The 12,035-nt window shown below is 45.3% G+C and overlaps 1 protein-coding gene across 1 annotated transcript in view; it reads left to right on the forward strand.

The window, feature by feature from the left end:
• Positions 1-9,970, forward strand: part of LOC122574217 — a 52,389-nt gene extending 42,419 nt beyond the window's left edge. Inside the window, exons 4-6 of the mRNA XM_043741543.1 lie at positions 4,614-4,803; positions 5,174-5,466; positions 5,531-9,970. Of these exons, the coding sequence (XP_043597478.1) occupies positions 4,614-4,803; positions 5,174-5,466; positions 5,531-6,082 (1,035 nt within the window). The 3' untranslated portion in view covers positions 6,083-9,970. The remainder of the gene's footprint in view (positions 1-4,613; positions 4,804-5,173; positions 5,467-5,530) is intronic.
• Positions 9,971-12,035: the final 2,065 nt, after the last annotated feature.

Raw genomic sequence — 12,035 nt, forward strand, 5'->3', positions numbered from 1 at the left:
TTTACGTTCGACAAAGCGGCAGCTACTTTGAGAAAAAACACCGGATAGACTAAACAAACGAACAAACAGACAGATCCGTTGTGCTGTTGGTTATTTCAGCCACGACAAGCGCCTTAGCGCACTTCCTCTTTAAAGGAATGTAAAAACCATGCGATGCGTTTGTTCGTGGATCGGGACAAACAGAAGGGGGACAGGAAACGAAGAAGGGTTCAAGGGGTGGATGCTCGGGATACTTCGACGTAATACTTGGCCTGGCGCCAAGTCGCGGTGTTCACCCTCGGTCGCGTGGAATACCCTCAGAATTCGAGAAATACTCACACTATCGAGGCTACGAGTGCCGTGTCTTTGGAATGAAGCGCGTTCTCGAAGGCCATCCAGTTCGTTGTCTTCTTTCACATTATATCGGATGTCACCACGCCGGATAGAGCGACGAGACTGACCTTTCAAAATATCATATCTTTCACTGTTTTGAAAATATCATTGAAATATTTTATTTTATTTATTTCTCACGGGTAGAAGCTGTAATATAAGAGGGGAAGAATGAACGCAGATAAATTTGACCACAGCACGCAAACTAACGATGAATTATTAATTAGAAGCAACGCTTAATATCTCTTCGTGAATCACCTGTTAATTTATAATTAAAATATATTCCTTGTGCCACAAATAAACAGAAATTCCCCGATACTTCTGGACGACAGTGTATATCAGGGAATATGACGTCAACGATCTTTCGATCTTTGGAGTACAGAAATATATATAGATGCTGCACGGTCGATTTACCAACGAACTCGTCTTCTTTAAATTTTTCTTTTTGATCTGGGTCAATCTATTCACCGAGTTCCGCGCAGTTTCCGCGTAAAAAGGAAACTCTTCGTTTTCTCGAGCCATCTAAGAACTAAATGCATCCTTAAAGAGGTGCACCGTGACCTGGCTTGCATCGTCGCCGAAGGTATTTGAACTTTATTCGACAAATTAACTGTCGCGTATACCTCGTTGAATCGTCCCGTTGTATTACCATCACGAGTCTACAGAGTTTCCACGAAGATGCAATTGCATCTAAAGTTTAGACGTATTCAAGACTCCTGATACGGTTATTGGACCCCGGAATGCCTCCATTTGCTTTGTCATTACCATTTGCCCTGTTCAACGTTATGCCCGAAATGTTATTGAATTTCTTTCGTTAAACTCGATCGAAACTTTGCAATTAACACCGCGTCCTGCGATCGTTCCCGATAACGTTCCCATCGCGCTTTCGTTTAATTCGTCGATTTTTAATTACTTCCCCTGACGAGAAAAATAATTAGTTTCAATTAACGCCGCTCGCGTTGATCTCGCCCGAGAGATATAAAAAAATTTGGGTTATAAAAGGTTATTAACTAGCAGCCGATGTATAAATAACAGGTAGAAGGGACACGAACTACGCGTCATCCGTTTAGTAGAGCATCCGGGATCAGTAACGCGTGATCGGTAATCTCGCACCCTATTATGCATCGATTAATTTATTACGTGGAAGATTAAATTCTCGGCGAAGCGTTCCCCTTGTGATCTCAATACATATTTATACGTGCAACATCGTAATGAAATAATATCGTCGATGATATACTTTCATTAGTCTGACGCCTTTAGTTTCCTTGCTAAAAACATATTCGTCGCTGAATTTCCATTTCAATTTGCAACTGCGTGTTCTCCTTTCTCTTTTGGTATAAACAGGAAGTTTACGTGAACGCACGATGGATCGTAAAATACGATCTTTAATAATCGTGGCAAAGCGAAACCAAAGTTGTACTAGGTCGGGAACTTACGGTGACAGAGCGTAAGTTACCCTGGAATCCTCGGCAGTGTTCGCGAGTTACTCGGAAGCGGAAGCGTACAAATCCCAGAATTATGGCTGTTTCTAGCCACTTCGCTTTTCGAAAACGACCCTAGCTGCTCGCAGTTCCACCTTTCTACCTGAGATTTCGAGAGATCCTTTTAAAGTGGAACGAATGGCGACGTCGTCCCATTTTCCTTTTCACGTGGCACGCCCCTTCTTGTTCTCAAACACGTCCCTCCTCTACAAGGTGTGCCACTAAATGTAGTATAATCAGCAGCAAGATTCTACGGAAAAGAACAAATCGACAGTATGAAATATATTTGTTTCGTACTTTCTTCTCGATGAAATCGAATTTGGAGATTTGTTTGTATAAACTTGGTCGATTACTCACTGTGCACGAGGATAACCATCAGTAGAAGGTTATCGTACACGAAAATGATCGAAAAACGTATAATAAAATGTCCCCTTTAAGACCTCGTTTCGTACGAATGTTCTATTTAAACGAAACCACGAACAAAATTTATGTAGCATCCGACAATAAGGAATATGTTCGCGGTAAACGTCCTGTAATTTCTTGAAAGTTGACCGATATGATCATGACGATCGATGTTTCGTTGTAGTACTAATTAAATTTCACAATATTTTGTACGAAAGTTCCTTATGATAAGGAACACTGTACACTGTATATGTCCTTCTAATTCCTCCCTCGACGGATCCTTAGGATTCCAGTACTTACTGTCAGGCGTCATCGGGAAACCTACGTGGCGTCTCTGGTGGACGATTCGTTGGTCGACCTGTCGCGTAGGATATGAGCTGACGGAGTCGATTTCTGAAGCGAGTCACCACTTTGCCGAGGGCTGGTGAAAAACTACGTGATTCGGGACCCGGTTATACGATGCCTCTGGGAGCAAGTTTCCTCGAGGAATCGAGAAATAGAAGCCACTTTGCGTCTCCTCTTACCCTTGCGCGTCTCTTTGTCCTTTTCAAAGAGGCAGGACAAAGGTGTTATCGGTACGACCGATTCCTTCCTTTTGCTGAAACTCTCAGAAGTTTCTCGAAGAACGCCCGCGAGGCAAATGCGACGTGATACGTGGCTAACAGGCTCGCCGCTTTGGTTCGATGGAATCGCTCCATCCACCCTTTTAAATTAACCACCTCGAGATGACGGGTAACCGTAACTCTCCGATAGGGGACGTATCTCCCAGATTCCGGTTACTTTATAAACCACGGAGCAGAATCTAGGTCAAACTTTGACATGCTTTACACACTTTTGGCTAATTAGAATTTATCACGCGTCGAAGTAATTCGTTGCCTAGGGATTCGGTAATTGGATCGCTCGGCTGAAACTTTAGACAGCGTAACCGCGAAATCAAAGGCGTCACGCGTCTCTAAATGGCAGCCCTGTTCTCAACGACACGAACCTTGATAGAAAGCTTATCGATCGCTAACCATCGTCGATGGAATGGCTAAGGTTGTTGCGCGGATAGAACATTGTTTTCTTGGAATAGCTCGTAGGAATAAAACGGTACGTTGCTCCTGTAACAATTTATGAATCGTAAAGGCAAAATCATATCAACGATACCGTACTTTTTCGGTTACGAGAGTTGAATAGTCGAAGGCGTATCGGCTAGCGAGAACAAAATATAAAGTTTTCGATGTTGAGTTCGAAGATGCGTTTCCACTCTGGCATTGCCGCTAATTCGGAAGGCGTGAGCGACGTGCCCCGCGGGGAAACGTGGCTTGCAACGCCCAGCGTCGTGAACGAAACACAGAGAAATGCGTCGGGATAGGAGAGACTGGAAACAATAGGGAGAACTAATTCTGCGGTCCGTCGACTCGAGTAACTCCGATCGCGGTTGCATTTATCCGCGGCCGACGTCCATGGTAGACTGCGAGTAAACTAGAAACATCATCTAGGAAATTCATAGGGTGGAAATTAATTTCCTAGTTCTGACGTGAATACGCTACGGTGCCTTTGTTGGGTATCGGAATCATTCGTTTCGCTTGTCAACGGCGAGTTGCTTCACATTACTCAATTGTAATCAGAATCATAATTAATATCTCGCATATGTATATTCAAATCGTTTGAGTCAATTCTTTCGCATAAAATGTCGGACAATTTGGATTCTGATATTGATTTGAGTTCCGCGCCGTCAGCGTAACGACTCTCTTGCTTTCAGAATTATTGCGATATTTTAAAGTCGCTTATAGAAGAAAGAACTACGTTTGTCATAAATACTCGCGGATATGTTTACCACTGTACGGCTATAAATACGTCAGTATGCATGAAACGCGAGCGTCAGTCGCTCGTGAGAAATCGCTTCATAGAATATCATATCTAAACGCAGATCGAGAGAACCGCTCAACGTGTTCTTATTCTTGGCGATTCGTTTCTTTGTCGTCTTGAATAGATAACCGAAGTAAAGCAGCTGATGATGCATCGAGCTGGTAATTGCGGGGTGCTTTGAGCCGCACAGCCTGATCATGTTGCACCGTTGAAACGGCAGTAAAAGGTCGAGGTGAGATTGCGAAGCAGGCAAAACGAACCCCGCTAATGACACGATCATTCGTCAAACGATCTGGCCCCATCCGCCCTTCCGTTTCACCCTACAAGCGAATTCAACGACCCTACCGTTGATTAATACTTCGCCGCGTATTTATTCCTCGTTTCATTCTTTTTTTACGAGACGGGGCAATAAACGTTTTCTTTTCGCTGGCGTGGAAGCCGTATACGCGCGGTTTGATGAAAAAGGCCGCGGGAACAAGTTAATGAAGCTCGCTCGTCTCCGCGTTTTAGGTGACGGTGGAGGATAATAAAAATCGCAGGTACCAAGATAACGGCTGCTCGTTCGTTGTCGAAGTGCAACCCAGCTATCAGAACGAGGAAACCGAGACTAACAAAGGATCCACCGATGACATGACCGCCAGCGTTACCGATCAGCAGGCTCTGGTCCACAGAGAAGAAATTCCAGAAGATAAAGCGCCAGGTACGTTGCTTTCATAATACAACCATGTTATCATCGTACGCGATAAAGAAACGTACAGTCGCTGCAAAAAGTATTCGCACACCGTTGTATCTATTATAAATTATAACGGATGATGTTACCATTTATAACGTTTAAACGCTAATCGATTAAATCCAGATATATTAAATTTCGTATCATTTACGCACATTTCTACGACTACGAAAATTCGGTAATATAAAGAAAGAAAATATAGAATCGGATGGAAAAGCGTTTCGCCGTAGAATATCAGGATATGTGGAAATATATTTTGTAGCCACTGTAGACAAAGAATATTTAAAAAAGAAGTTTTGTAAAAAAAATATTTAGTAAAAGGTATGTCTGTATGATGCAGGGTTCGAGAATGCAAGATTATTCGGTAGCACGAATACAGGATTGTCGCAGTCGGACCTCTCGATCTCTAGCCAGGGCTCGGTTAATCCCAGCTATCGTTATGGAAATCAAGTGGAATACGATGCGGGCCATCTGGGTTACCCGATGTACGGGGGTAGTTACGAGTCCGATACGTTATCTCGGAAACTCGAGGGAGGGTCGAAATGGGTGGAATTTGATAAGTCGCCGGACACCGAAAAGGCATTACTGAACGCGTCGAAAACGTCGAGTATGGAGAAGGATGCGGAGGAAAGCGTAAGTGACGATTTTAAGCGAGAAAAGGAAGATCGTGATGGAACACTGTGTTTCTTCCTTCCAGCCATCGATAACGGGAAAACAGAACAATCTGGACGTTTCCCAGGGTTCCGGAGGATCGATGGACCAGCAGGATTCAACGGATGCTAGTATTTCCACAGACACGGTTCGCTCGAATCCCAACCTCCAAGTGAATGGCGCCACCCCGAATAAACTGGAGATTATGGAGCAGAAAGCGCTGAGCAACGACTTTGGCAAATCAGAGATCAACAAACCCGTGATAACCGGAGCGTTGTTAAAAGACGACGTTCAAGAGGACACTTTTCAGGAACAGCAACGGAAGCTGGGTAACGGCACCCTAACACCGGAGCACAAGGAAGGCAGGCCGAAGAATCAGAAGCCAGAAAGCTGCACCTTTGTGCCGAGTCATAAGCGCAGCGGAAGCATTCCACCGCGACTGATCGAGGAGACCCTGGAATTAGACCTGGAGCCGAAGAAGTCGTTGGACATTTACAGTCAGATCAAGACCAGCACTAAAAGCATACTCCCAGGATTAAGTCCGAAGTTTGAGCTTCTACAAAACGAAGTAAGTCCTATCGAAGAAAAAGAAAGTTAATGGAGATAATGGTGTGCTGCGCCTTTATCGTAAAACATCTCAAAGCATAACATCGAACCATCGAACGAGCATCGAGGGATGTCCATTGCCCATTCGAGGACCGTGGACAAAGTAAGTCGAGTCTCGCGTCGGACGTGACGCGTTAAAGTCGAAGCTCGTCCGCGTGATAACCATTTTCTACAAGAATTTCAACGTCTAGAGAAATTTTCTTCCGAGTATTCGCACAGAGCCAAATCAAAACAACGGCTACGGGTGGTCGCGAATCTTATTTGGTATCAGAGAACAATGCTTCCACCCACCGTCGAGAACGATTTTTATTTAACGAAAAGTCCAACAGAAAGTCATTGTAGATATCTCATCAACGCCAAAACTCACCGACGCCTCATCGGGGACGTTCCAGGAGATTTTAGCCGAGGCTTTCAGAAAAGTACCACGGTATCAATGAGACAGCCGAGCCATCAGGTATTTCCAGTTCGCTGTAGCAGTGCCGCTCGAAGAACTCACACCGCAGCAAAAAGAGGATCGGTCAGAGGCAGAGCGATAAAAAGATGTCGCGTCTGGGTTTGCCTACGATAAAATCATCGAGGGAGAAAATCACGGCGACGGATCGATGAGGACTGGAGCACGGTGGAAGTTGATAGAGTGACCAGGGCAAATTGGTCGTATCCAAGGGAAACTGTGCTTCATAGGTCGCTGCCGGCAGAGGCGCTTGGAATTGACAATATATCCTAATGACTCTCCAGTTTCCAACCCTTAACTCATCGCTCTCCCACCGGTCTTCCTCTCTCTCTCTCTCTCTCTCTCTCCTGTCCGTTTCCTTCTTCAATTCTCCCCCTCTGTTCTCTCCGCGCGCTCCACGAACCCTGCCCGCCCGTTAAATTTACCAAAGCGAGGATCTACGAACCGCGGAGAACAATCGTCGACTAACGAACTCGACGCGCCGCTGCGGATTCCGCGTCCGTGGCTCTGTGTGCGCGCCAACCGCAACCGCATCGGGTAATAGAGCACCGCAGTTGTCCGCGACGCATACTGCAAACAGTCGTCCGCTCGCCGCATCGTCGAGAAACGCGTTACACCTGGTGGAATTGTTTTTCTAAAAGGGTCCTTGTCTCGTATCGCGTGTATTCTTATCGCGAGACAAAAAGCGTGTCGTTTGGTTGAAAGGGATAATCACGTTCAGAGCATGGGGGAGGGGGGCTATAGAGTTGGATAGACAAACGAAAGGGGTGCGTTTCGATATTTAGAAAAGTTGCTGGGTAATTGTCAAAGACAGAAAACCGTCCTGGGTGGCAGTGATTTGCTAAATACACGCCAGTTGTATCCCTCTTCCTGCGCCGTCCGTCTGCCTGTCTGACCACGCACGACTTTCTCCCCTGCAGAGTCTCATCGCGCGGCTGCAAGCGTCGATATCCGAGTAAACTTTTGAAAGCCTCCTCATCGACCCGATCGAGAGAATCTTCGAGCGAATTTCATGATATTCTAACGCGAGTACATGTACTCGAGAAGAGGACCGTATCACAGGACGAATACATATGTCGAATTTTGTAAACCATTCTAAGAGTTATACCGCCAGATTCCGTTGGACTAAAACAATTTTACAAACGAACCAGATTTGTTAAGAATTTTCTATTGTCCGAGAACATACGTACGAAATAGAAGATAATTAAGCATCGTAAGTGGAACGCTATTAAGTGTCCAGATTGGTAGATGTTAAGGTTTCGAGCGTGGTCTTCGAGTTTCGATGATGTATCGTGTCTAAGAATTCTCTATCGGCATTTTGTATCGTAGTTTCTTAAGTTCGAAGAAAGGTAAAAAGGATTATCGAGATGCGTGTGATTTATGACCTTAAGTTAGGGGATGAGGACTTTTTTTTTAAATATTCCAAATATTTTCGATTATCCACGTAGAAGCGGGGTTGAAATTTCAAATTCGAAGATGGCAGGATTAAATTCTTATAAAACGTCGATATTGAAGTTTCTAGACATTGGTACGTTTCGAATCTCGGGGACGATGGTCGTTTTAGTAGATCTTGTGCGCAAGATTTTACCTGGAAGTAATCAGAACCAGTAAACGCTCCTAAGTACACTGTATCGGTAAATCATACTTACGTTAAACACGAGGTTCGCGACTCGAGGAAGTCGAAAAGAGGCTTAAAGATTAACGTTACGTGGATTCTAGTGCCAAAATAGTTCCTTAAGGTTTCTCGAGAGTAACTCGATGAACGTATGCCAAACGACTATACTCGATGATCTTATTATTACCTGTACGTTTCGAGCAAATGCTGCGTTACCAATATTTCAGATTTTATACGCTTCCGTTACATAGTGCGAACGTTGTTGTTAATATGGTGCTATTGCGTATGGATCTATGCGACGAGGATGTAGCTTGCTGATTTTCTCTTTAGTCATTGCGCTCCTACGTCCTCGTTTCTTCGTTCGTCGCGCCTCATTGGCACTCGTGCGCCACTACATTTCCGGTGAGAATCGACGTCCCCCTGAACTGTACTTTGAAAGTGAGAATTTTCGTCATTTTCGGAGGATACTATTTAATTAACACTCGACCAATTGCAACACTCTTACGTTGATATAATCGATATAATCGTACAATTAATATCGATATAGTATTCGTACTTCTTTCAAAGAAAAATTCAAAGTCACAGGTCCAGAATCAGTGAACGAATATCACTTTGAAAAATGACGAAACTCTGTTTCTAAGATGCATCTGTGCTTCTTTAAACTTGAAGCTATTATCGAGCCCGAGCCGATAAACGCGAATAACACGAAACATCCCCTCATCGAAAAGTATTCACCGGTCCACGTATGATAATAGTGTGTAGCACATATTTAGCGATTAAGTACCGTAACTTAAAGATTTAATCATACTCACACACGATCCCCGAACAGAATCGATTCGTTTCACGACTCATACGTACTCCTATACCCGCCGAGTCTCTCTCGCTTTTACATCGCTAACGAAGCAAGTCTAGTTTTCTGGTTTAGTGAATCTCGTGTGGCTGTTACTAGATGGTATTAGAGGTCTAACTGTGGACAACTATAAATTTTATATAAGACCTGAATGTCTCGCGTATTTCTAGAAATATTCATACCGCAAGTAGCTGGTCGCATAGCGGTTGATCGATCGATTATTTAGGTCGCCCTCGCGCCGATTTCGACCGCTCTGAAAGCGTCCTCTGTGTGTGTGTGTCTGTGCGTGAAAGATGGGTCGCGTCAAAGGGAAAACACGAATCTCCAAGGTATAGAAGGTATTGGACGCTTGAAAATCGACGCGAGTTTATAAGGAAAGTTTATAAGGAAAAATCCATTCTCCATTCTCCGTTCTTCGACGTAATGCTCTGATGTTCTATCGCATCGCGCGCATCATCATTTCGCAAGGATACTTTAGAGATAATTACTCGTAGAGACTCGTCAAGAAGTAATTATAAAGACTTAATTAACGATTAAGCGAGACGCGGATCTCCGAGATCCCGACACACAACCGTTCCATATGATCAATTAAAGTCGAATCGTAATAATTAAGCAGCGAATGATGACAGAGAGCAGTTAGCTAAAAAGAAAAAGAAAAAAAAAAAAGGAAAAAAAAACACTTGGGCTTGGATGATATTGAGCTTTCGATTCATGAATTTTCAGTCCTTTCTCGTTCGTATGAGTTTCCAGCACCGCTCCTATCTTCGTTTAATCCTCTGGCCCCTTCCTCGGGGGTGGATCGAAATAAAATCCGACAGGAACATTGTCCATCGTGCTGCATATTTGTACGCTGAAAACACATATGTAAGTCCTTTAGAACGAACGCGTGGACGGACATTCGTTTTCGCTAAAGTACCACATTGTATATGTCAATTTATTTTGCAAAATAAACCATTGGACACGAACCCTGAGTCATCGTGAGTTTGCGTGGCAAGTTGATTGATCGACCATTTCAGTTCGAGTATTTCCGTGCTTTATTTCAACAAATTTTATTAAGGTGCAATTAATTTCACATTTTCGTTCTATCGAAATACTTGCTACTTATTTCTCGAATTAATATTATGCACGATGTCTGTCCGCGATTAGCCACGGAAGATAACACCGCGTCGGTAACGCGTAACCGATAAAAATCGATCGTAGTGGGTGCGCATCCCTCACGACAGTACGAACCATCGACCAACCTAGTAGCAGCTCTGCAACCCGAGGGTTGAGCTGTTTTACTCGTTGCACCCTCGACGCTACGCGCCACCTATCGACGGAAAAGCTCGGGGGTTAAAAGCGAACGCCTCGACTGATAAAACGTTGCACGGGGGCGGAAGAGAGTCGAAGGAAGAGGATGGAAGTGCGAGGCTGGCGGCGCCAACGGTGAATCTGGCGAAACGTAAAATATCACTGAATTATACATGCGCGTTTTTAATTCGGTAATCAATAGTAAAAACCGCTAATATATCCCCACCATTTTTCCGCTATTTAGAATTCACCAATGCCCATCTGCCGACAACCCTTTCCGATCGCGTGTGGGAGGAGCCGCCAAATACTGGCTCTCTATTCTCGCGGTCGATCGGGGGATTTCGAAGGTAGAATTTTTTTTTCCTTTAATGCGTCAAACGAGATAACGAGCGAAACGATGATTCGAAGCACGAAAGACCTGCGTATCGACGCGAGATATAATCGCTCGATAGAGGCGACAGAGACAAAAAGAAATTTTCCTAGCGAACGATACGCGAGTTTGCTCGTTAACAAAGGCGTAAGGAACGGCGGCGTATGAAAATTTCAAGCGACATCGATAATGGCCGTTTATTCGATAATTTTTCCAAGGCGAGGCCAATTACCTCGTGAAAGACACGAAGTGAGCGGTACCGGAGAGCAATAGGCAGAGGTACGCAGAAGGCATACGTGCGCGCGACCATAATTGCCTTTTATTAAAGACGATTGCAAAAACGAGGCAGGTGTTTGTTGCAGAGAGCGGGAGACAGGATGGTTGAACCGTGGAAAGTCTATAGCCACAGCCGCGAGTGTTCTCCGGGTGGTTTTGTCGTAACCAGGGTCGGGACCTTCGCGCTAATTTCCATACCTTTTTTGCAATTTCATTCTCGCTAAGACGATTTCACGAGAAACACGTTGGCACGGTGGGAAGCGCCAGCGGCTTCATTCGTTTATCGGGTACATACGATGGGCCGAAACGACCGAAGCGGGCGTATGCCGAAGGAAAAATCGGCCCACTTGCGAGCAACGATCTCGCTTGGCCAGCGGCCGACGAACTCGCGACGAACTTTCACACCGACGTCCCACCATCCGCGAGGTTGACGCAGGCCGCGAATGGAGCGAAACGGGACTGCCCACCGACGCACAGCACCGCGCTCTTGGCCAATTATTTTTACCCGTGAAATCGAATTATCGGGCGCGGCGATTAACGCGGATTTAATCGCACCACTCGTGTCGTCCTTTCGACGACCGACCGAAGGAGGACGGAGAGAACGGGATGGCGGTCGGGATGGACAAAGACGGAAGGAAACGCGGGAGATAGAAAATAGAAGGAAAAAGGGGTGGCCGCAGGGCGGGAGCGTTCATATCTACGCGTGGGTGACAAGAGAGCGAGGCTAAACAGGAGGTTAAGGGTGAGCGGGACAGCGGGCGGAGAGAACGAACGAACGAGCGAGAGAAGAGAAGGATGCAGCGAGTCGAACGCGGAGGGAAGAGACACGGAGGTGGGCCAGAGAGGACGACGAGCAGAAAGAAAGAGAAAGAAGAGGAGCGCGGGGCGACGGAGGGCAGAGAAGGGTGCGCTTGAGCGTCGGTACAGATACGGCATTATGAAAACACGAATGTACTTTTAAATCAATACCACCATCGCATTGTAGGGAGTGCGCTGGTGGGGGCGGCACGCTCGCATCCCGGAATACAGGAGAAGAGAAGAGAAGAGAAGAGAAGAGAAGAGGAAGGAGGAAGAGAGAGAGAGAGAGAGAGAG

The sequence above is a fragment of the Bombus pyrosoma genome, linkage group LG13 (genome assembly GCF_014825855.1).
Source record: "Bombus pyrosoma isolate SC7728 linkage group LG13, ASM1482585v1, whole genome shotgun sequence".
NCBI lineage: Eukaryota > Metazoa > Arthropoda > Insecta > Hymenoptera > Apidae > Bombus > Bombus pyrosoma.